A 25,514-nucleotide genomic window follows, 5' to 3' on the forward strand; every position below is an offset into this window, starting at 1 on the left:
CCAGATCGCTCCCGCCGCCTCTCCTTGTATGGAACCGAAACGGAACCTTGATCCGACCAGGGGCTACACAGGATTACTGGGAGGACGCCATGCGGACAGGCAGCTCCAACGCCGCCGAGCGAGCCTACCATGCCGCCGGAGGAGGAGGCAACCGGACCCCCGTCTCCGCGAGGACGCCCCGGAGGGACCCCGGCAGTTCCAATGCTGTCGTCCACGCCAGCGGCGGCCATGCGCGCGAGAGGGCTCTGCAGGACCCTGGTTTGAAGGATTATGTACGACCGACCAAGCTATGAATGTGTGGGAGACTGGCTAACACGGTCCAAACTGCAGAGGCTAGGCGACTGCATCGGCAAGGGCGCTTTCGGATCCGTCTACAAGGCATTCAACTGGGGCACCGGCGAGGCTGTCGCCGTCAAGCAGATCAAGATCGCAGACGTCCCAAAGAGCGAGCTGCGCATGATAGAGGTCAATTACCACTACTCCTCTGGCACAAACAAACCCAGAGATGGGACAGCCCACCCGGTTCCTGGACGTAGAGATTGCTGACGTGCGTGGGCTCTTACAGGCCGAGATCGACCTTCTCAAGAACCTCCACCATGACAACATTGTCAAATACGTCGGCTTTGTCAAGTCCCAGGACTGTCTCAATATCATCCTCGAGTAAGTTGGACTGGCATATGGAGGTGGGAAGGGATTTATGTGCTCGGGCGGATGCGAAAGGGAGGGGAGAGCTTGGATTGGAGGAGGGAGTGGGAGCTGACCGCTGGGCAGATACTGCGAGAACGGGTCCTTGCATTCGATATGCAAGGCGTACGGAAAGTTCCCCGAGAACCTCGTCGGCGTCTACATGACACAGGTTTTGCAAGGCCTCCAGTACCTCCATGACCAGGGTGTTATCCACAGGGACATCAAGGGTGCCAACATCTTGACAACCAAGGACGGCACCGTCAAGCTGGCCGACTTTGGCGTCTCGACCAGCACGCTAGCTGGTCCCGACAAGGAGGCTCAGGTGGTTGGCACGCCGTACTGGATGGCCCCCGAGATCATCCAGCTCTCTGGGGCGACTTCTGCCTCGGACATCTGGAGCGTCGGCTGTACCGTCATTGAGCTGTTGCAAGGGAGGCCGCCCTATCACAACCTGGCTGCCATGCCGGCCTTGTTCGCGATCGTCAACGACGACCACCCTCCTCTGCCGGAGGGTGTCTCGGCGGTCAGTCTTTCTTCACCCATGCTGGAGCGGGGCAGGGCAAGCTTTTGGACTGATTTGACTGACTTCTGTCGCAGGCTGCTCGGGACTTCATGATGCAATGCTTTCAGAAGGACCCAAACCTCCGCGTGTCGGCGAGGAAGCTTTTAAAACATCCCTGGATTGTTGGCTGCCGCAGGAGCGACGCACCCGTATCCAAGAGACCTGCAAACTTCAGCCAGGCGGTCGAAGAAGTCAAACAGTGGAACAAGGCCCTCAAGTCTTCAGAAACCGCGCTGAGGGCCTCCACAGGCTCCGACAGCAGCGCCCAGACTGCCCACGCACAGCCCATGTCCAGGTTCACTGCTGTTGCGGCAGACCCACACCGCGCGAACCTCGCAACTTCCGGGAAGAGGCCGCTGGGCATCACAAAATCCAAGCCCAACCCGGACGCGTTCCGCTCACCTGAGGTTGCCGATGATGACAACTGGGATGACGACTTTGCGACTGCCATCTCCCCGAGCGCCCTCCATCTTCCCCACCTCAAGCCTCAGGACAACTTCGGGGGCATGCTCTCCGCCGATAGGCTCAAGCAATATGCGTCCATTGACGAGGCCAGCGCCAGCAACAACTGGGACGACCAGTTCGAGGGCGACCTGCAATCCGCCAAAGGCTCCTCTCGCCAGTTCCTCGACCAGGACCCCCAAGAACAGACTATCCGTCCCACCCCCAGAAGGTCGAGCAAGTCTGCCGAGGCGTCAAGAACCCCACAACAGCACGGAGGAGGGCATGGACACCGGAGGACCAGGAGCAAGCAGGTGTCGTCCTCGAACGTGCCGCTGATTCAGAAGCAGCCCGCCAAGCCGGCGCTCGGCAGCAAGTTCGAGCTCCCGCTGCGGCCGGAGGCCATCTACCGGGAGCAGTCCATCGAGGACTTCTCGGATTTCTTCCCTGAAGCGGACAATCTGTTCAACAAGAAAACGAATCGTCCCAGAAAGGTAAGCATATGCGTGAGCGCCGCACAGCAGCAAAGTGCTGCCCGGGCACATTCTCGCCCGAGGAAGGGCGGGGAGCTCAAACTTGAATTGTCTGTCCAGGCCATTTACTAATGCTTCACACTGCCAATAGGAGGACTCCCAGTTGATGCCGCCACCTGAACTCAAAACTCAACACTCTCAGCCCAACATCCATATTGTGCCCCCGTCCGTTGGCAGTGACAGTCCGCGCCACCAGCGCACCCCCTCGCGGCCTCCAGCTCCAGATGAGCAGGCACCTGTGAGGAGGACACGTTCACAAATTGAGATCCAGAAATTTGCCGAGGGCGAGGACGACGAGGACTTCTCCGACATTCTTGGTCCTAATAGTGCCCTGGTAGAGAAGGAAGACAGCGACCGAGGCTCTGAGGATGGTACGGGTGGCATGATGCTGCTCTCTAAGCTGTCCAACAGCTCTTGGCTCGGTGACGACGAGGACGAGGACGACCCGTTCGCCATGATGGATCCCGAGTACAACGAGATGGACCTCGAGGCCAACATTGCCCGGGACCGGCACGCCCGCCTAGCTGAGCGGGTGGAGGAGCTTGTGCAGCTGCTCAAGGTCGGGACCGAGATCACAGGCGAGGAGCGGGTCTCCGATGTTGCCGAGGAGCTGGTCTACCTGCTGCATGAACATGAGGATGTCAAGGGCTTGATCATCGGCGCACATGGCCTGTTGCCCATCTTGGAGCTGCTCACTCTGCCGCCGGACACCATTAGCACAGCCAAGGGCCGCCAGGACATGATCTTGTGGCTACTTAAGGTCGTAAATAAGGTCAGTCTAGCCATGCAGAGTCTCGCGTTCTCGAACCACTTGTTGACAGCCAACAGATCATCTTCCGTGACCGGGAGCTGCAGGAGAATCTGTGCTTCGTCGGCGGCATTCCAATCATCACAAAGTTTGCTGCTCGGCAATTCTCCAATGAGATCCGCCTCGAAACTGCTGATTTCGTCCAGCAGATGTACGAGACATCAACCCTCACGCTGCAGATGTTTGTCAGCTGTGGCGGCATCTCGGTCCTTGCTGGTTTCCTGGACGAGGACTACGACATGTCCCGGGATCTGGTCCTCATCGGCGTTAATGGCATCTGGAGAGTGTTTGAGCTCCAGGGACCTACGCCCAGGAACGACTTCTGCAGGCTCTTTTCAAAGGCAAAAGTGCTTGATCCACTGGCAGAGATTCTTCACAGGGTGTTGGACGCGGACGAAAAGGACGAGCTGTCCGAATTTGTCGAAGGGCGGGTCGTTAACCTCTTCTACATGTTCTCCCAGGCGGACTACGAGGTCAAGGAGCTGATTGCTGACCGTGCGGTTCTCAAGACCGTATTGAAGGACCTCGAGACTATGACACCTACGCACCAGATCACCATGCTAAAGTTCATCAAGAACCTCTCTAGCCTGCCAACTACCGTTGAGGTGCTTCACTCTGCAGACGCAATCGACTATCTGATTGACCTCCTAGGACACAGCTTGAAGAAGAACACACGGCATTTCAGGGAGATCTCCAACCAGGTCCTGAACACCATGTTCAACCTGTGTCGTCTCAGCAAGGAGCGACAAGAGTACGCAGCGGTCCACGGTATCATCCCGTTGCTGTTGAAGATTATGAAAATCGACCGCCCGCCCAAGGAGTTTGCCTTGCCAATACTTTGCGACATGGCTCACTCAGGAAGCAAAGGGCGTCGATATCTATGGCAGAACAAGGGCCTAGACTTCTACGTGTCTCTGCTCGCGGACCAGTATTGGCAGACCACGGCGCTTGATGCCATCCTTGTCTGGCTGCAAGAGGAAACGGCCAAGGTGGAAAGCCATTTGCTGGGCGGTAACTTCCCCTCCGCCATCGTGGCCTGCTTCGATAGTTCAAAGGCGAACGCCTTCGCTGCTTTCGATGCTACTCTTCTTGAGCCCTTGCTCAAGGTCTTCCGCCTGAGCCCTACCCTGGCGGCGTCATTGGGCAAATCGGAGATGTACAGGGGCATTGCTACAAAGCTGGGCCACAAGAAGCCGGTGGTGCGGCTCAACCTACTCCGTCTCGTCCGCACCATCATGGACAGTTGCGAACCAGATCTGGGTGTCAACTCTGTGGGCGGCGGTGCAGAGTTGCAGACGCTCTTCGAGAACATACAGATGCTTGAGAAGGACCCAGCCCTGCTGGTGCGCAACCTCGCGCACGAGATCTCCAAGAGCCACATCGAGGGAGATTATTTCGAAACCAAGAGCCTCGGTACCGGCTCACAGAACGGCGGCAGTGGGCGTTCAAGGTCCGGCGGGTCCAGGAGAATGACAAGTTATGCCACGCCTCCTAGTCTGACCCACTCAACGACTGCCCCTGGAGCGCCGCCGAGGACGCCCACGCAGACACCGCAACTACGGCACACAGGTTCGGCAAGTGTGATCCAGCAGATTGCCCACACCCCTCGCCGTTCTCAGACAAGTCTGGTGCACGAGCAAGATGCCATGTTTGCAAGGCCCCGGAGCCGGGGAGCAGAGGCAGGGCTTATGAGCCCGGCCATCTCGACTCCACGACGTGTATCCGGCGATGCCAACGCGGCGGGGAGGAGTAGACTACCTAGGGGCTCGGTCTCGTACTCACGCCCGAGCACGTCTGGTGGGCCGAGCCTTCACCACGGCAGGTCTGACAGCTCACTGAGTAACAAGGAGAACTCGGGGGCTGCGGCTGCCGGAAGGAGAGGCTCTTATGTTGTAGGCGCGAGGAGTGGGAGTGGCGGCAGCGAAAGCTCTAGTGGATCACTGTATCCACCGTCGTCACCTGCCGTTGAACGCGACAGGCCGAGCGGTGGTATCAAAAGGCGGGCCAGCAGGGTGCCCAGCTCGGAGTTGCGTTATGTAAACGGCAGCAGCTCCGCTAGAACCGAAGAATCTGGAAAGTGGTCCTAGAACGGCCGCTCTGATCAAGGAGAACCGCAGTCCAGCCGAAAAGGGCCATCCCCCGCGCAAAATAGCCAACGAATATACGAAGGAGAGCACGAGGAGCCCGGTGTAGGGAATCGCAGCGCCCAACTGTCTCTCGCTGGGGATGTCGATGCGATGAGTAGCAGCCCAGCTACGGCCAGCCTCAGCCTGACCGGCTCGAGATTGAAGGCACAGCTTGATGCGAGCCGGCGGCCGCCCCAGACTCGCCATGTTCGGCGCGCCGTGTCCTCCCATTCCACGCCAAGGAAGAAGAGAGAACAACAGAGGGAGAGACCTAGGACAGTCGCGGAGACGAGGTCGTCCCCGCCCAGAGGACGGAATGGCAACATAACCCCCACGTCGAGGTCGAGCGCGAGTCCCGCCCAAGAGCCGTCACCCTCTCGCACATCCGTGGGGCGTAATACAAGCCCAGAGAAATGTGCGGCGCCAACGCCATCTCCTTCTCGCTCCAACTCGACTGACTCGACCCCAGGCAGGACATCTCCTGCCAAGGCGTCAGGTAATAGGCAACTCACCATGCAGGCGTCGCCTCACTCAAGCCCCAAGAGGCAGACACCGTCAAAACTGAAACTCAGGGACAGCCTAAGCCCCGTGAAGATGTCGTCTACGTCAGCTTCTGCCCGCTCGTCGCCTGGTATGCATACCAGCGGCTACGCAGACCCCATAAAGAGAGACGAGCCGAGGCTGAGTTCTTGCGCAAGTCCACCCAAAAGGACGCCGCCGAAGCTCAAGCTGAGGAGGAGCATACAGATGGCTGACCTTGCCAGCCTGGGCCGCTCTCCGTCGCCGAAGAGCCCGGCCAAACCAAGCCCTGCTGCGACCACTGGAACCGAGCCAGGCAACCCGCCGTCTCCTAGCACACGGCAGACACGCAAAGACTGATTGCCGGTCTTGTCGTGGTCGAACGCTTTCGCAATATGCGCCTTTGCACTGCGACGAGAACTGAGTGTTCTGGCACTGGTACCTCCGCAGAGGCGTACTTTGCAGGCACAAACATGTAGCTTCGTGCTTTCACATGTACATTTATGCTAAAGTTTTTCTTTTCGAGGCTCTTCATTTCACTCACCCTCTTGCCAAGACTGGAATACCTGGCATCCGCGTTTTAGTAGTTATGAAGGCTCCCGTCCTCTAGTTGGCTGACAAGGGTGATGTTGGCATTAGAATAATCCAGGGCCTTTCTGAGCCGAGGCTGGCTGGCATATTAAGGCATTGGGGGTATGCATGGTATGGGATGGAAGGGAAGGGCAGTAATTGCATGGCAACAGGATCTCACTCAGCTGAGAATTAGGCTTGCAGGGACAAGTCACGCCTGGCAATTGCGTGTTACGCGGGGCACACACGCCATAGCACCAGTAAATAGCTGTTGTGGTGAAAACTATTGAACAAAGCACAACGGAAACGGAAACGGTATCGCAGAGTGTGTGTATGTGAGGGAGGGAGTGTGTGTATGTGTGTTGCAGAATCCTTTGTGCCCAAGTTGGCATTTCAGCGCCGCCCTCGATTTGGCATTACATGGGTATGGCCACCCTCCCTGGCCCCCTTGATGCAGCATTTCGATCAGTGAGTCGGATAAATTCTCACCCAGTGCTGATAGGACACGACAGCTAAGAGCCCAGAAGTTCCGGTCACCGATATCTCGTAGCTTCGGCTCGTCACCTCCAACCTCTTTTATTTTTCAGGATGGCGCCAGGGCAGAAGACGAACATCTTTGCAGAGCAGGCGGCGGGGGCAGCGCAAGCAGCACAGGCGGCGCAGGGAGCACAGGGAACACAGGCGGGGCAAGCAGCACCAGAGCAGAAGACAAATATATTTGCGGAACAGGTAAAAGCACAGGCAGCACTAGTGCAGGCAGGAAAGGCAGTGGAAGAAGCACCAGGGCCGAAGAGAAACATATTTGCAGAACAGGTAGCAGAAGCACGAGCAGAACAAGCGGCACAAGCGTCCCGGGCAGGACAGCCAGGACAGCCAGGACAAGCAGCATCCTTGAGCCCCGATCGTCAATACGGTGAATGGGAAGAAGCGCCCGATCATGACAAGTTTTATGTCCCAGAATGGACGCATCCGCAATGGTCTCCCAGTTTTGAATACGATGACTCAGGCGAGAAGCGGAGGCGCGTCTATTTCGAGACTGCCCAGATGCTGCGTCCTGCGATCCTGCCCGTGGACGCGGACAAAAACCCTACAGGCTTTGCTCGGTAAGCAGTCTCATCATTATGCATATCACTTGGATCCAATACCCCGCCGTCATTCAAGTATCGTTGCTAATTGTCGGGTCACACAGCCGCTTTGGCATCTATCTCAGAGATGATGAGCCAGAGCAAAACCCACCTGTTGGTCGATCTCTAATGAGCCCGAGGATCAACCCAAGGGAGCCCACGACAGACCTCAAGTCCTTCTTCTCGACGTGGACAGAGGAAGAAAGCTGGCAGTCATATGTTTTCCGTGGGCCGACGACTCAAGAGGTCTCTAACTACTGCTCCATGGCAACGACAATGTTGAAAACAGCATTTTACCACCTGCTAACCTTTTACATTCCTAGATGATAGCCGCAGGGGTGTATATTCCGAACCATCGCTTCAGCGGACCTGTTATCGAGGGAGACTTGCACCCGTGAGTGCGTCACAGCCAGCCTGTCAGGAGGATCGAATCATTAATGCTTTCCAGCTTTCTAACCAGGGATAAGTGGGTGGAACTACCCCAAAACACCACCATGATGAGGAATTACATCCCCGACGCACGCTGGAAATTCGGAGACCAAGAGGGCATCTATACCACTGGTGTAAGTCGAATCGGTTGTGCCTATCTCCCTCCAGCCAAAGCAAACCCTCTGTCTCTAACGTGCGGCAGGACGAAAGAGTTTGGGCGGTCATGCAGCCGGCGCTTCGATTAGCAGGGAGGGTCCTCGCCTCAAACCACCCATTCTGGTGAGAAATAAAGAAGACTGTGCCTCATTATCCCTGCCCCCAGACACCGAACGGACTCCCTGGTTATACACAGAGAAAGCACCTCCTCACATGCTTACAAGATGCCGCAGGAACGCAATACTGAGCTTATACCATCTTCGGCCGGTACCTTCAGATGTAGACGGTCGCACAGATGCCGCCAAGGAAGAGGCCGGAGCCGCACTCATGTCGGTATGGCTAGATGAGAACAAGCCAGGAATGTACCAAGCAGCAGCAGAACTTCGGCAGCTGGGATTTCGGTCCAGGGACACGACCTTGGCGATGCTGGACCAGTGTAAGCCACCGCACCCATGCTAAACCCGAACAAATACAGCTGGCTGATATGCATCTTCTACGTCAAGATGTTCGTTTCGCTATCGGTTCCTGGTCACAAGACGGTTTTGACGGAAAAGATTCTCGAGCATATGCCGCCACCTGCCGTCTCCCGAGCGTCCTCGGGGAAGGTAGATTCTCCTCCAGTGGACAGCCGGAGCCGCGCATCGTGATCAACTGTAGGTACCGAGAATACATGAGAGGTTACAGCTTCGCGTTACTGTGGAGGCTGACGGGCTGTGACCTAGTTGACCCCTCAATAATATGGCCGCTGCTGACGGCGGAATTTCCGGAGGCGCACACTGCGGCCACTTTTGTCTTAGCGAACGTAATACTGCACGAGTTGGCCGTGAGCAGTTCACTTTGTGCCCCGTCCGGCCCGAGACCATGTGTTGGCTGACACGCACCGGCCCGCAGCATGCTTGTCATTGTGAGTGAGCCCCCGAGCCCCAGACGTGCACGTCCACGGTGGATCATGGACGGCCTTTGATGACCGCGGGCTAAACCAACACGTATCCAAGTTGCACATGAATTTCTGCTGCGGGAGCCAGAGGCCACTTTGAGGACCTTGCGAGCCGCCAGAGACCTCGGAATAAGCGAGGACATGGTCGCGCGATTCCGTCCGCTGGGCGTCCAGATGTACGGCAAACAACGGACGACCCCTGATTACTTGTAAGTCCGGCCCGTTGCACGTTGGAGGCGGGAGAGAGGCTAGGTACTCGGCAACAGCCACTTGTTGGCCCCTTGGTCGACGGATCCGTTTCCTCCCCTGCTGGAGTGTGCTTTGCTAAGTCGACGATTCACAGCTTCGAAGAAGGCCCGCAGAGCGAAGAAGGCAAAGAATTCGAGTCTCTGGTGCGTCTTCTTGATCGCTGATTCGTTTCTCTGCTCCTTGAAGTGTGTCAATAGGGCTAACGCCTCGAGCGCAGGTCTGGGGTGAGACCCTGAGTCTTGGACCGCTCGCTAGAAACCCACAAGGTGGTAGCTATTTGCATCCCTACGTTCTGGCCATCTCCTGGCCTTGGAGTCACAAGTACCCATTCTTGCAGCACCCTGGGGTCGATAGGTCGGAGTATGCGCCGTATGCAAGCGGAGGTTACGAGGGCTATTTGTTGAACCCACCTGCTCCCGTGTACGAGCAGTGGAGGCCCGTCGAGGTGGAGTATTACGAACGTTTCTTGCAAGAGGCATGGTGGCAAGGCCAGTTCCAAAGGTTTGGTCACCAGGCATTGAGGCTCAACCCGCCGTTCAACGCTCTGATGGTCTTGCCGGTATTGGAAAAGGGCATCTTTTTGGCTATCTGAAACTTGAGCTGGACCAGGACGATTATGAGTTTTTCAGAGACGAGGCAACGACAGGGTTGTGAGTTACTTGACTTCGCGTCATACTTTCTTTCTCGGAACACCCAACTTGAACTGCACAACTTGCCCAAGAGACTCGGTCGACCTCGAGGCTTTCCAGTCGCATCAATCGTCGCGGGACGAACCGGCATTTTCAAGGACGGCTCCGGGAAAGTGCTGACATGCTGTCTTCCATAGGTACGAACTGAGGCAGTTCCCCCTGGCCCAGTGGCTATGGCATGGGACAGAGGGTCTTGTCATCGGAAACCTCACAGCAGCCCGGCTCAAGTTCGAGGCCAGGACGTGGGGGAGAACATATGCAAAGATAGACACCCAGGTGGACAAGTGCCTGGCCGACATTGGGGATTTGGGCAACGCGCTAGAAGGCTGGCTCGGAGACAGCATGGCCGGAAGGCTCACGGCCGATGCCCAGGCGACAATAACGGCTGCGTGTAAGAATGAGTTCCCCGAAACACAATCAAGGCTCACGCCTCTTTCGTCCCCCCCATCCCTTACGTAGAGGACTGAAAGGCCCCGGCGCAAGCACCGACCAAGCCCTGATCTGATACAAATCAAACTTATTGACCTTGATTTGTAGTTGACCGAGCTGCCACCACCATTGTTAGCGACGATCTCATGGTCGTTGAGCGGCTTTTCAGATACTCCATACAATACGCCCAGGCGCTTATCGCAATGTATTCCCTCCTCCCAACGGAAAAGGAAAGAAGAACCGTGCACCGGCGGTACATGACGCCCCTCAGGAACCACCTGAACTCGGTGCGCAACAAACTTGGCACGCTCACACAGAGGCTCGACGTCTTCGCCGCCGCCGCCGCCAGGGTCGACGGCCAGAACCCCCTGGCCGCGCTGCTCCAGGGCTTCCGGGGCTACATCGTCGAGTTCCTGCAGGTCGCGCGCGTCGTCAACGCCGGCCTCGAGCACGTCATCGGGCTGCTGGCGGACGAGTTCATCGCGCCCGGCCTCGACTACGCGCGCCACCCGGAGACCCTGCCGGCCGTGCCCGAGGCGAGGAAGCGCCTGACCATGTCCGCGAGCCTGAAGAAGGCCGCGCTGCGCAAGGTGCAGAATCTGAGGGGAGACGCGCGGGATCGCGTTAGGTATTACGTCAGCAGGTGGACGGAGATCGTTATGCGAAAGCAGACTGAGCAGCGGAATGCTGCCGCCAAGGTGGATGCTGCCACCGAGGTGGATGCTGCTGCCATGGAAGTAGACCCCTGACGGCTCACGTGGCTTGCTATCCGGGCGGCCAGCCGCCTTGGTCGGCTCTGGGGGGGGGGGGGGTCGCGAGGCTGGATTTGTTTTGATCTTGGGCAGTCTGGTGCTGTCTCAATGGGACCCGGTTTTCGCCAATCTGGTCACTGAGAATAATACCCTTGTCACCCAGGGTGAATGGCGAGCCTGGGATACACTCACAAGAAGAGCACGGACATGGCGGTTATGAGCTGTGTTGCGAAATGTTTAGGGAGCACCCATGGCCAAGCCATGGATGCCAATAGTAGAGAAAGAATCGACTTGGAGAGCGCGGCCTGGTTCTGATTAGGTTCTGGACAACTAGTTACTCAAGATGGTCATCTTTGGTGGACCACTGGCTACATATATAACGTAATTTCCGGTGGGTTCCAGATAGCCTGATGGCCATCTTGGGTGCCTGCCCGCCGGAAGAAATTACATGTTGTGAACAGCCTTGCTGTGACTATAGCAGGACGCTGGATGGTCTGGGGTGTCTCTTTTCACTCAATATCACTCGACCTTCCAAATGACAGTTTTTGTGTAATTACATGGGCACGCAGAGGCCTTTTCTCCAGCGTATGATCATCGACTTGGCTGAAGACTTGCCCCGTGGCGGGAAAAATATTGCGTGGGTGAGATCTTTTCTAGAGTAAGAACTGACCATGTGCTCCGACCCATTCACGCGTTCGCAAACAGCAAACTTGCGCTCTACAGGCCACAACCCACCCCCTCAGATTTCGTACAGTCGCTCGCTTTTGTAGTCGTCTGTCCCAAACTCTGTTGTCCATAACAGCTCCTCAATATTCTGTTTGTGCCGTCGTGATACGGCAGCAACAGCATTCATGGCTAGCCCAGCAGCTTCTGCATGGCATCTGCAAGGCACCAGGTCACTAAACAGGCGACCCGAGGCGCGCTGCTGGCTCGAGACTGCAGGCTCATGAAGATTCGGCGCCGGCAACCAGAGACTCGATGTCTGGTCACTGAGCCCAGTAAATTTCCACCTCGATGCCAACATCGACCGGAGGCGCGGTGTTTGTTCGGGTTTGAAAAAGGTCGACAAGATCCCGCCTCAGCCGTTCCAGTCCATCGAGACACTTCGTCGGCCGATCGCAGGCGCATGATTCCGTCACTGCCTTCCGTAGTGCTACAAACGTTCTCAAGGGGAGTCGCTCGGTAACGCTGAAGTTGTCGGGTCGTATTTGTGTTCCGAGAGCAAGGTGACTGCAACGGAAATAGTCGTGCACTGCGACGATGGTAAGTTCCCTGAGGCTGGGATGCACCCCAAGAACTTGTCGGTCCAAGGGGCCCAGTGTTTGAATGGCAGTAGACTTGATGAGCACAAGCCTCTGGAGTCGGAAAAACCAATGAGACATTGTTGGTGACTGGTGGGGTCCAGAGGCAGGGGGAAACAGGCCGGTCGGCCCCTCAAGGTATTGAAGGAAGTTTTTGCCTCCGCCGAGTCCGTTATTAGCAGCGAAACAAAACGTGTCATTCTTGAAGTTGGCCCAGATATAGAAAGGACTGTCCATTCTCGTGGGCGTCTGGATGGAACCGAATGTTGCTGCGCTGGTGTGCAAAGAGTCGGAAACATAAGTCTGGTACCAACTGCCGCTGCTCGGAAGCTGAATCTTGGTGTTGGGAGTGATGGCTACGTCGGGAACTTGAGTCTGATCCGGATCATCTGCATTTGCGGTGTTGGCAATGCGCCGGTCTGTGTATTGGTCGGCGCATGCGTACAGATGGCCAGACCAATACACCATCCTGCGGAAATAGTGCCGACGACGCGGCTGTGTGCACTCGTAAAGCTCCCAGATGTGGAGTTGGAGCTCGCGGGGAAGGTCGCGAAAGCGATGGAAGTGCTGCAGTGTCGACATGGCAAAGTTGACGGCACACCATAGAGAGGTGCAAAAGATGTTGACTGTACTGGAAGACCGTCAATTTCTGGCTGGTGGCACGCGTATTTATAGAAGATCGCACTGTGATAAGGGTCACAGGCCACCAGCAGTTTGCTCCCTGCTTTCTCAGGTTGTGGCAAGCCTCCTTGCGATCAGTTCCAGGACGAAACTTTGATTTTTGGGCGGTCAAAAGAAATGAGGCAACGTAGCCTATGTATGTCCACATGCCAGGCAAATTCGGCCTTCCCAATTGTGGTGCATACAGACACTCATGCTCTGTGTTCAGTAAGGCCGTAAAGGCTTGTGCTGTTGTCCCACGGAGAACGTACCAAAATTCGCCCTGAAATACAGTCCAGACACAGGAGTCCGCATAACGATTGGGTGGGAAACGCAGTCCTTGCTGGCCAGGGGCTCGCGGGTGCCCACGGCGGCGGCAACTGCACAAAAAAGCTAGCAGGATAGCTGTGTTCATGGCGCGTTGGACTCCAGCTTGAGAGCAAGCCCACGGAAATAATGGGTTATGCTGTGGCCCTGCCTGTCGCAATAAAGCGGGCGTCTGCCTTGCTGGCAGGGCTGCTTCAGCTTTGCCCCCACAGTCGAGGGTCCGCCTGGACCACCATAACCTGAAATCATCTGAGATTGTTGGCTGTCGTTGTGAGACACTGAGGACAATTGGGAGCTACATATGTGGACTTAGAGACTATTGCAGCCATACGTCAGGTCGCCTCCAACCCACTTTGGCAAGTAGCCTATACCCATCTACATATGCAACTGCTCTGTGTGTGATGACGGCCATGTCAGTGGCGGAGTATTCATCTGAATTGCATTTCAATGGAATGTGGAGACGGGCACATTTCAAGTTCCAACATTCACTTTGATCGTCACCAAAAAGTTCTTTTCGTATTGGTACTGTCTTCTGTGAAATTCAACTCATTCTCTCAACCATCAAGCCTCTTGTACTGCTTTCATGGTTGCACTTGAAGGATTAAGCCTTGCTCAAGCTGCCCTCCAAGACATTCTTCTCGGTCCTGGGCGTCATCTTCTCGTAGTCCTGGGTCTTTGAACTCGCGGTAACCGATTTCCTACCAATTGTTAGCAGCCAATGAACTATTGGTGAGCGCGTTGAGTAGCAATTTACACCGTAGTTTCCAACCCGTCCTTTTGGGTCAACTCAACCTCATACTCGTAATAGCTGCCAAAGCGGCCAGATTTCTCACAAAACTTCTTCACCTGGCCCTTGTACTTGCCGTCAGCCCCCTGGTAGATGACTTCCTGGTCCTCAGAAAACTTGGGCGCCATGTTGTTGTTCCCAAGTGTAGTGTTTTCCTTGTGTGTTTCTTGCTCTGAACACTGCGTGTCGTTGATGCAAGTTCGTCGTATTGGTGAGTGGTTTTGTTTCTGGTGGTGTTTCTGGTATTTGCCTTGCTGAATCAAGCTGCTGGAAGAGGGAAAAGGGGGACTTATACACTAAATCTGGGAAACAATCACTGCAGACTTCAGCCAAGTTGTTTTCCCAACAGCAGGTTCTGAGTGATGAGCATGACTTCCATTCATTCGTTATCATATGTCATGTCAGGGATTTGAGAATCATCTCATGTCACACCTAGTCCACAATGCAGTGCTGTCACCCTTGATCAATGATAAAGCTGTGAAATAAGCCAACATGTACCATACGGTCTTCACATGGGTGACTGCTGAACGGCTGTGACTGTTGTCAAGTTGCCACTCGTCATGTCTGAAGTGACGTGAACAGATGACTTTGCGGTATCAATGAAAGCGATGCTCACTAAAGATTTGTAACCGTCCTTGTGCTGGCTTCCTAGAATGAGTTGGTACTTCCAAAAGACTCAGCAGGTTTACAAAAATCTCTCACATACTCCCACAACCAGTTCCATTGTTCTGTAGCGAGACTGTTGGATAATGACGCAGGTTGCAACTCGTTGGTTGAAGTCGCACCAAAGGGCCACGCTCATGAAACCCAAGGCATGATCCAATCTGAAAGACGCCAGCTTCTTTGTTCTGCGTACTCGGTCCAACATCATTCGTCAAGGCAATATTTTGAAAATAAAATAGAGGATTATTCTCTAATGGGTGTCTTCCACCTCAGCCACCCACAGAAAGTTACCCCATAGCAATTTATCATCAATGGACTACTGTTATCGGTGTTTTTGTTTTTATCTAACGCTGGGTCTTGAGCATTTACCACTGAATGAAGGGACCGCATACAGCTACGTATGTATACGGATTAAGAACGAAACCACTTATCATCAATGAGGTTACACCATGAGAAGGTGTGCGAATTGGGCTTGGGTATGCGAGTTACTAGTTGGCGCGAGATGCTCTGATTGGCTGCAGCTTTGGTGGCAGGGAGGTATCTGTGTACCATCCGTTTTCTTCTGTGCGAATATCCGTTTTCTTAATAATTGGCACATTCCGTGCACCGGTGACAGAACGAATTGATCAAAAATTTGGGTAGTAAAATATATGTGCATTATACAATCTGGGAAGGCAGAAACACCAGCGTAGACCGGTGGAAAACTCCACAATAAAGGGCTCCTGTTAGATCTTATTCGAAAGCAATCCATGCCGGTACGAGAAAAAAAGGAAAAAGACAATTGACTCTCCTGCTTTTGCCTCTGATACCTACCCATACTTATCAACGCCTCCTAGGATGTCTACGGCGGCGACGCGACCTTTCAAACTCTGCTCTGAGCTCTGCCGAGACGTTGCGAGCTGGCTCCCAGGTGTCGAATTCGGGACCCCATCCTTCCCACCTAATGAGGTATTGACGACGATGTTTGGGACCCCGCACCTGGATGATCCTTTCCACCAGGTACACCCCATCCTCAGACTCTGGGTAACGAGGTATGGGGGAGGGCGGTGCAGACGAGGGCGGAGAAGAAGGAGCGAGCGAGGGAGGATGGCAGTCGGAAACTCTTTCCGTCTCCTCGACGTCGATTTGCATGGATTCCGGTGTCTCCGGTGTGTCAGAACAATCATCGTCGATATTCCCCAGTTCTCGGATCTCCGGACGGTCAAAAAGCTGTTCGTCGGTCTTCGTGGTTTCTGGGATTTCTGCAGTGTCAGGAAAGTACTCGTCGATGTCCATGAGCTCTAGATCCTGTGGGACATCAGCAAAAAGGTTGTCGAGATTCGCAAATCCTCCAGCTTCTGGGTTGTCAAAGAGTCCTTCGTCGATTTCCACTCCCATGAATGCTTGAACCTCTGCAACGCCAAATGAGTGGTTGGCGATGCCAATGGGCTCTTGCATATCTGGGAAATAGGAGAAAAAGGAATGGTGGACCGAAGAGAAACAAGAAAAGGGGAAGGAAGAAGCTTCCGACGCACTGTTAGCCTCAATTGTAGCATCCGAGAAAGACGACGGGTCTTCCTGTCCAGGCTGACTCGGCCCGAGCTGAAGAATCGACGGGTCAACAAACGCCAACTGGCGTAACTCACCGGGCGGGCCGAGCCCATGATCCGGAGAGCTCCAACTTCCTGCGTAGTTAGTAGAGTGAAGAGGCCTTCCCTGGTAGAGCTGCTGGTGGTGCGAGTCGTCGAATGACATGATTTCTCTCAGATTTCGGCTGTCTAAAGCCGACTGTGCAGTAGCAATGTTGCCGGCGGTTTCTGATGCGTTGTTTTAGGATTATATAGGTAACATGGATGCAAAGTACAAGTGACCAGGTTGAGAGCCCATACAAGAGATTGTCTGGTTAATCATAGATTTTTGTGACTGCGTCTTCACAATGGCATTGTCGTTTGGGTGTTACTACCGTTATGCATATGAATAATGCCTATACAAAGACACGGTCGGCACCACAAGGTAGGGTAAAATGAAAAGCCGGCATGACGGCACTCTTTTGGCCTGTTCAAACAACGGGGTCCCAGCCTTCATAGCCAGCCATTTCCTCCACGCAGAAGGAAGTCACCTTTGAAAAGCTGAACAAAAGATTGTCGTCTAGGCCCAAACAAAGCTTGGTAAAATTCGGTCAGGCCCGAAAAGGTCGAGCGTGACGGTACTAGGACGCTCAACCTCAACAGCTCCACACATGCAGACTTGCTTTGTAAAGGAGCCGGTCGGCTAAATGCCTGGCAATGCCAACAACCCAACCATACTCAGGCTGAGCCCGGAATTACATGAGACAAAGACCCCGCGGCTCAATGACCCCACGATTGCCAAGATGAACATACACAGAGACGAGCAAGCTGATTCGAGAAGACATAATTTCCTCTAGCTCAGTATGTTCTTATTGAGTGTAATTCGCGAAGCCGCTACTTGGAAGCTCACGATTCAAGCATCCGTTCCTCACCAGGCTTGCATGGGGGGCTGTTCTCTCTACCTTGCTAGGTTTAAACAAGGTTTGCTTCCTATGAATTGACTAGTTGCTTAGAAAAGTGGCACAAGAAGACATGGCAGGGGCGTGTAGCATTATGACACCACGCCCTGGCGCGATTAAAATAATGGTGTGCAACTTGCTCTGCCCGTGAGGCTGTACACAGACGCGTCAATACTAGTATAGGCTGTCAGTGGTGTACCATTAGTTATCTCACAAAATAATTTGAAATCGGTTGAAGCTGAAAAGCTGAACTCAGGCAAGAAGGTTAGCTTACGTACTCGGCTGCAGACCGTGACGTTGACGGCCATGGGCTGGCAGCAACGGGTGGGTGGATGAAGCGACTACCATTGCACAGCCAACATCAGCACAGTTGTATCTTACAGAGAGGACAAGTGCGGCAGCTCTGCGGGGTTGGCAAGATCTACAGATGATAGTCGATGGACGTTGGTGTGACACATGCATCGAATGCAGAAAGGCCAAATACCTTGACAAGTTTTGCTCTTCCGCCGAATGTATCAACAAGGAGGCTGTACGTCCATCTAAAATGCAGTTGTATGCCCCATGATAGGCATCGGCAGGCCCGAAGGCTCTATCATGCTGCCGAGTTGCCGGATGGGCCCAACAAGCCCACTCGCTGGCTCGAAAAGCCATGCTGTACAGTTCCTCGTCGAGTACATTGATCACCGCGTCACAGTACCTAGGTATATTCCTCGGCGCCGTCTCCTGTTTCCGGCCGAACCGCGCGGGAGCTGTGCCGCGTCAGACCTCATGCCAGCCCTGTGGGGTACTCCGTACAGTGGGAAAGAACTCTGGTTACACACGAATGCCCCAGCTTGAGTGCGACCTAAACTAGTGCCCTGCCAAGCCGGCCGCCCCCCCTAACCGGCATACCTTCCCACCCAAATACACTACTTTTAAAGATTTATTTCTCCACCATTATAATGCACGTAACTTTAATATTTAAATATAATATTATATAAATAAGGTTTAATTTAAAAAGAATTCTTTAAAATATATATTTAAATATTAATATTATTAAATAAATATTTAAATAAAGCTTAAAGTTTTTTATTATATATAATACTTTATATTATTAAAATAAACTTAAATATTTAATTAATTTCTTTTATTATTATTATTATTATTATTATTATTATTATTATTAAATTTAATTATATAATAAATTTATTATAAATTTATTATAAATTTATTATATATTTATAAATTAAAAATTAACTTTTATTATTAATTAATTTTAAAAAAAAATTAAAATATTATTATATTAATTATTAAAATTAATTATATATATAAGAATTTTATTATAAAAAAATATAAAATTTAATAATTAAAAATTTTATTATTTTAAGTTATATAAAATAATTAATAAAATTAATTATAAAACTTAAAATACCTTTTTAATTAAATTAAAAAAATAATATAATTAAAATTATAAATTTAATCTTTAAATTAAAACTTATAAATTTAAATATTATATTTATAATTATTTTAAATTCTTTTTAAAGTTATAAAAACTTAATATATATCTTTAAAATATATTAAAATTATTATAATTATATAAGGTATAATTTTTTAAATAATTAATAATTTTAATATTAAATTAAATACTTTTAAAATTATTTAAAAGAAATAATAAAGTTAATAATTGCTTTTTAATTTTATTAATATTAATTTTAAAATATATAATCTTAACTTTTAAGGATATAAATTAAAAAAATTAAAATATATTAAAAAATAAATTATTATTTAAAAATTATATAAATAAATGCTTTAAATAATTACTTTAAATTATAAATTAAATTATTATTTATTTAAAACTTTATTTTAATAATAATACTTAAATTTATAATAAAAAAATAAATAATTATAAATAAATAATTAATTATAAATAAAAGCTTTATATAAAAATATATTAAAATTATTAAGGAATTTAAAAAAAAACCTTAATTTAAATTAATAAATAAAAATTTATTATATTTAAAGCTATTTAATAAAAAATTATTAAAGTAAAATAAATTATTATATAAATTTTTAATTTATTATAAGTTATATAAAGTATAATATTAATATAAATAATTATATTTTAATAAATAAGAAAATAAAAAATAATAAATAAAAATTTTAAATTTTAAAAAGTTAAAAACTTTTTTTATAAGAAATTATAAGCTTTAAATATATAATATAAATTTATAAAAATTATTAAAAAATATAAATAATTATTTATAATAAAAATAATAATTATAATAATAAAAGAAATACTTATATTATTAAAAAAAATAAGCTTATATTAAAAAAGCTTAATTAAATTTAATTTATTATATAACTTTAATTAATATTATAATAAATATTATTAATTTTAAATATAAATTTTTATAAAAATATATCCTTTATAATTAAAATTATATTTTTATTAATTACTTTTATATATTTTTAAAAAAAGTATTTTTATAATTTAAAAAAAGTTAAAAAAAAAAAAAAAAATATATAATGCTTTTAAAAATAATATTAATTTTTAAGCTTAAATTTAAGTTATTTAAAGCTTAAAATTTAAATTAAAATTTAAAACTTTAAAATATATAAAAAAAAATTAATATAAAAAGTTAAAAATTAATTATTAAAATATTATATTATTAATATAAAGGTTAAAAAAGTTTTTATTATAAATATTATAAAAAAATACTTTTTAAAATATTTAATAATATTAAACTTTATAAATATAATATTAATTATAAATATTAATAAATAATTAATAAATTTATAATTAATAATTTATAATAATTATATATAATTAAGAAATTAATAATTATTAATTATAATATATAAAATAATATTTATATAAATTAAAATCTTAATTTTATATTTTAAAATTATTATTTTATATTTATAAATTTTAATTATCTTTCTTTTTATTAAATAATTATAAAAAAAAGAAATATTTTAAAATAATAAATATAACTTAATTATTTTAAAATAATAAAATAAATTAATTTTTTTATTTATTTATTAATATTTATAATTAATATATTATTAAATATTAATTTAAAATTATTTAAAGTTTTTTTAATATATAAAAAAAGAAATATATAATATTTATTAAAAAAAAGTTATTTATAAATAAAGTTATTTTTTAATATAAATAATTAAATTATTTAAAATTAAAAGTTTTAAAATACTTAATAAATTTATTTTAAGAAATATAAATTTATAAATTAATTATTATAAAATATAAAATATATATTTTTATTAAAATTATATAATAAATTTATTAATTATTAAAAGAAATTTATAAATAAATAAATAAGAAAATTATAATAAATTTTTTATAATATAAAAAAAGAATTTATAATTATATATTATAATTTTTATTAATATATAAAATTATTAAATTGTTTTATAATATAATTAAAATTAATATAAAATAAAGATTAAAATTATTAAATATAATAAAGAAATATTTAATTATAAATAAATAATAAAAAAGTTTTTAAAGTTAAAATATATTAAAATTAACCCTTTAATATTAAATATATAAGTTTAAAATAATAATATTAAATATTTAAAAAATATAATTAAAAAAAATATAAATAATATAAATAAACTTAAAGCTTTTATATTTTTTATAATTAAAAATTAAATATATAATAATATATTTTAATAATTAAATATTAATATATAACTTAAATTAATAAATATTATATTTTAAATTTTATAAAATAATTATTAAATAAATAAGTATTTTATAATTAAATTAAACTTATTTATATATTTTTAATTATAAAGTATATATTATAATATTTAATATTTAATTAAAAAAAGTATTATTAATAATTAAAGCTATAAATATAAATTAAATATTTTATAAGTTATTATCTTTTAAATATTTATTAAATATAAATTTTCTTTATAAAAAAATTTATTAATATAATAAATATTATTTTTAATAAATATAAAATATTTAATAATAAATAAAAAGGTTTTAAAGATAACTTTTTTATTATAAATATTAAGCATTTTATAAAATAAATAAAATAAATATAATTTTTTAAAAATAATAAAATATTAAACTTAAAAAGAAAATATTTATATAAAAAATAATTTTTTAAATAAAACTTTAAAAAAACTTAATTTATAATAAATTATAAAAATAATATTAATAAAGAAAAAGTTAAAAAAAAAATATAAAAATACTTAAAAAAGATAATTTATAATAAATTAATAAAATAATGCTTATATAAATATAAAATTTAAATTACTTTTTATATTATTATAAACTTTTTTATTAATATTTTTAATTTATATTATTTAAATATAATTAAATAAAGAAATTTTATTAAATAATAATTTTATTATAAATATATTATAATAATTTATATTTATAATTAACATTAAAGCTATTTTAATAATTAAATTAAATAAAAAAATATTAAATAAAGCATAAATTAAGAAATACTTATATTAAAAAATAAAATTATATAAAGATAATCTTTTTAAATTATTAAAATAATATAAAGATTTAAAAAATTATTTATTTAAATATTTATTTAAATAAATAAAAGTTAATTATTTATAAAGTTATATTAAATAAAATTATAAATTAAAATATAAAAATAAAATCCTTATATAATAAAAAAAATAATCTTAAATTATATATAAATATATATATATATAAATTTAATAAATATAAAGTTTTTTAAAAATATAAAGCTTATTTAATTATTTAAGGAAATTAATAAATAAAAATAAATATAAAAAACTTATATTATAACTTTAATAAGCTAATTTTTTTATATAATAATAATAATAATAATAAAATTTAATTTTAAATTTATATAATATAATATTATAAATATATTTATTTATATTTTAATTAATTAAAATATCTTTATATAAATATTATATAAATATTAATAAAAAAAATTATTTTATTATTATTATAATAAAAAAAGTTTATAAAAACCTTAATTTAATATAAATATTAATAAATATTATATAAGTTATATTATTATATAAAAAAAAGCATTATTATTTTTTTTATATAAATAATATTATTATTATAAATTAAAAAAATTATTAAAATTAAATAAATAAATTAATGTAATAATTTTAAAAAAAGTATAAAATTAATAAAGAAAATCTTATTTAATAATTTCTTAATATAATAATTATTTAAAATTATAAAAATTATTTAAATTTAATTAATTTAAATTATATATAAATTAAAAAGATTATTAAATTAATTAATAAAATAATTTTTTTATAAAACCTTTATAATTCTTAAAAAGCTATTATTAAATATTATTATAACCTTAAAAATTAAAGTTTATTTTTATTAAAAAAAGATTAATTCCTTATTATTTATTATTATATTTATATAATTAAATATTATTTTTATTATATTATAATTAATATAATTCTTAATTTATTTAAATAAAAAATATTATAATATTATTAATAAAATATTATTATATTTCTTATATATTAAATATCTTACTTTATATTTTTAAAATTTAAAAGGATTTATTATTATAAATAATGCTTTTTTTATTAATAATTCCTTAAATAAAAAAAGCTTTTAAATATTTATTATAAAGTTATTTAAAGGATTTATTAAATAAAAAGCTAATAAATAAAATATAATTATAATATTTATTATAAAAGCTAAATTATTAACCTTAATATAAATAATAAAAGAAATATTATTTATTAATTAGCTTTTTATTAAGTTATTTATTAAATTAAATAATAAAATTATTAAAATTAAATTTAATAATATTTAAATTATTAAGTTAATAAATTTTAAAATTATTATATTTAAAATTAAATTATAATATATAAATATTTATAATTATTAATTATTATAAGAAATTTAAAATAAAAAGATTATAATAAAATATATATTATTAATATAAATAATTATAAATAAATTAATAAAAGTATTATTAATTAAAAAATAAAAAAGCTTTCTTTAATAACTTAACTTATAAAATATTAAAAATAATTTATATAAAAAAATATTAATAAAAAATATATTTATTTAATAATAATTAATAATAAAAGATAAATAAAAAATTTAAATTTTTAATGCTTATTTACTTAAAAAAATATATTAAATTTAATTAATAATAAATATATTATAATTAAATAATTATATAATAAATTTATTATAAAAATAATAAATTTATTATATATTTATAAATAATATAATAATAATATTTTAAATATTAATATTTATAAGTTAAAAATTAACTTTTATTATTAATTAATTTTAAAAAAAGAAAATTAAAATATTCTTATTAATTCTTAAAATTAATTCTATATATAAAAAATTTTATTATAAAAAATATAAAATTATTTCCTTCTTATTATTATTATTTATTATTATTATTATTATTATTATTATTATTATTATTATTATTCTTATTATTCTTCTTATTATTATTTATTATTATTATTTATTATTCTTCTTATTATTATTATTATTATTATTCTTATTATTATTATTATTATTCTTATTATTATTATTATAAATATTTAATTAAATTATAAATTATATTAAATAAAAGAAATAATACTCCCCCCTTAAATCCCTTATTATTTAATAAAAATATTTTTATTTCCCCCTTAATAAATATATATATTAAATATCCCCCTAATAAATAAAAATAATAATAAAAATCCTTTCTATTCTAAATCTATCCTAATAATTCCTAATTAATAATATATTTAAGCTTTAAAATTATTAAAAAAGTATTATAATATTTATAACTTTCCTAAAATATAAACTTAAATATAATATAATTATATTATCCTATATTATAAAGTTAAAATATTAATTATTTATTAATTTTCCCTTTTATATAATTAATAATAAATAATTAAAATATATAATTAATTTCCTTATCCTATAAAAAATAAATTATAATAAAATTATCCCTTTGTTTTATTTCCTTCTAAATTCCTTTATAATAATTTATCTCTAAAATACATAATTATTAATTAATAATTAATTAATATTCCTTAATCCTTATTATAATAAAATTCCTTTAAATTTCATATTTTTCCCTTTCTATCTTATATATATCTATTTATATATAAAATATCTTATCTTTATATATCTTTTTTATCTCTTATATATTTTTTTCTCTTCCTCCTTTTTTTCTATCTCTAATCTTTTTTAAATTTCTCTTTTTTTTCCCTTATTATTTAATTAATTAAATTATTTCCTTCCTATAAATATTTTATTTTTTAAAAGATTATAAAAAATTAAATACCTTATCCTTATTATTTTAATCCCTTAAATCTAAATATTTAAATATAAATATATTTAAATATTTAAATTATTTAATTATTAATATTTTAAAGCTTTTAAATCTTTAAAATATTATACTTTAATTAATTAAAAATTATTTCCCCTCTTCTTTTTTTTTATAATTAATTTATTCCTTTATTTTATTTTATTTTTTTTTAAATAATTATTATTATAATTTCTTTTAAAGTCCTTAACCTTTTAATTCTTTTTTTTCCTTAATTTTTATTATAATTAATATTTTTTCTTATTAATATATATTTATCTTTTATATATTCTTTAAAATAATTCAGTGGGTTAACATAGTTGCCATTTTTATTAATTTTAAACTTTTAACCTTAACTTTTAATAAGAATTAGATTTATACTTTATATTAAATAATGCTAACTTTATTATTAAAAAAATATAGTTTATTATAAATTATAAAAATATTAAATAATATACTTTTATTAATAAGTTTTAATATTAATTATTAATAGTTAGTTACATTTATTATAATATAATTAAAATTTAATTAATTAAACCCTTTTTTATCTTTTTTATAAATTTTTATATTATATTTAATTTTATTATAATTATTATATTATCTTTTAATTAATTTATTGTAGATTAATTTCTTAATATTATTATTTATTTAATTAATTAATTACTTTTTTTTTATTTTTCTTAAATAAAAGCTTAAGATTTTTTAATAATAAATGCTTTTTTAAGTTATATTTAGGTTTTTTTAACCCTTTAGCATTTTATAAGTATTATATTAACCTTTTTAAAAATATAAACCTAATCCTTTAAGATAATAAGCTTATGCATTATTATTTATATATTCTTTATTATTTAATTAATAATATTTATAATTAATATAAAGAAGCTTTCTTAATAAATAAAGATCTTACTTTTAATAAAACTTAATTATTAAATGGTTTATTAAGCATTTA

The 25,514-nt window shown here is 40.8% G+C and overlaps 6 protein-coding genes across 6 annotated transcripts; 3 read left to right on the forward strand and 3 right to left on the reverse strand.

Moving 5' to 3' along the window:
* Positions 1–89: 89 nt before the first annotated feature.
* Positions 90–5,224, forward strand: INS49_005556 (uncharacterized protein; the record flags this gene model as incomplete). The annotated part of the gene is made up of 8 exons (XM_043166335.1): positions 90–272; positions 331–465; positions 566–660; positions 772–1,210; positions 1,285–2,184; positions 2,315–2,995; positions 3,052–4,481; positions 5,119–5,224. 8 exons carry the CDS (start codon positions 90–92, stop codon positions 5,222–5,224), a joined length of 3,969 nt encoding a protein of 1,322 aa, XP_043017115.1.
* A 446-nt stretch (positions 5,225–5,670) lies between these two features.
* INS49_005557 (uncharacterized protein) lies at positions 5,671–6,036 on the forward strand (the record flags this gene model as incomplete). The annotated part of the gene is made up of 1 exon (XM_043166336.1): positions 5,671–6,036. One exon carries the CDS (start codon positions 5,671–5,673, stop codon positions 6,034–6,036), a length of 366 nt encoding a protein of 121 aa, XP_043017116.1.
* A 2,997-nt stretch (positions 6,037–9,033) lies between these two features.
* INS49_005558 (uncharacterized protein) lies at positions 9,034–11,008 on the forward strand (the record flags this gene model as incomplete). Its single annotated transcript, XM_043166337.1, has 6 exons — positions 9,034–9,101; positions 9,236–9,284; positions 9,359–9,700; positions 9,751–9,791; positions 9,968–10,221; positions 10,368–11,008. 6 exons carry the CDS (start codon positions 9,034–9,036, stop codon positions 11,006–11,008), a joined length of 1,395 nt encoding a protein of 464 aa, XP_043017117.1.
* Positions 11,009–11,997: 989 nt separating this feature from the next.
* INS49_005559 (uncharacterized protein) lies at positions 11,998–12,894 on the reverse strand (the record flags this gene model as incomplete). Its single annotated transcript, XM_043166338.1, has 1 exon — positions 11,998–12,894. The coding sequence occupies one exon, from the start codon at positions 12,892–12,894 to the stop codon at positions 11,998–12,000; it is 897 nt and encodes a 298-aa protein (XP_043017118.1).
* A 1,006-nt stretch (positions 12,895–13,900) lies between these two features.
* Positions 13,901–14,214, reverse strand: INS49_005560 (uncharacterized protein; the record flags this gene model as incomplete). Its single annotated transcript, XM_043166339.1, has 2 exons — positions 13,901–13,997; positions 14,054–14,214. The coding sequence occupies 2 exons, from the start codon at positions 14,212–14,214 to the stop codon at positions 13,901–13,903; spliced, it is 258 nt and encodes an 85-aa protein (XP_043017119.1).
* A 1,357-nt stretch (positions 14,215–15,571) lies between these two features.
* Positions 15,572–16,483, reverse strand: INS49_005561 (uncharacterized protein; the record flags this gene model as incomplete). Its single annotated transcript, XM_043166340.1, has 1 exon — positions 15,572–16,483. One exon carries the CDS (start codon positions 16,481–16,483, stop codon positions 15,572–15,574), a length of 912 nt encoding a protein of 303 aa, XP_043017120.1.
* Positions 16,484–25,514: the final 9,031 nt, after the last annotated feature.

Source organism: Diaporthe citri (genome assembly GCF_014595645.1).
Source record: "Diaporthe citri strain NFHF-8-4 chromosome Unknown scaffold_18, whole genome shotgun sequence".
Taxonomy (NCBI): domain Eukaryota; kingdom Fungi; phylum Ascomycota; class Sordariomycetes; order Diaporthales; family Diaporthaceae; genus Diaporthe; species Diaporthe citri.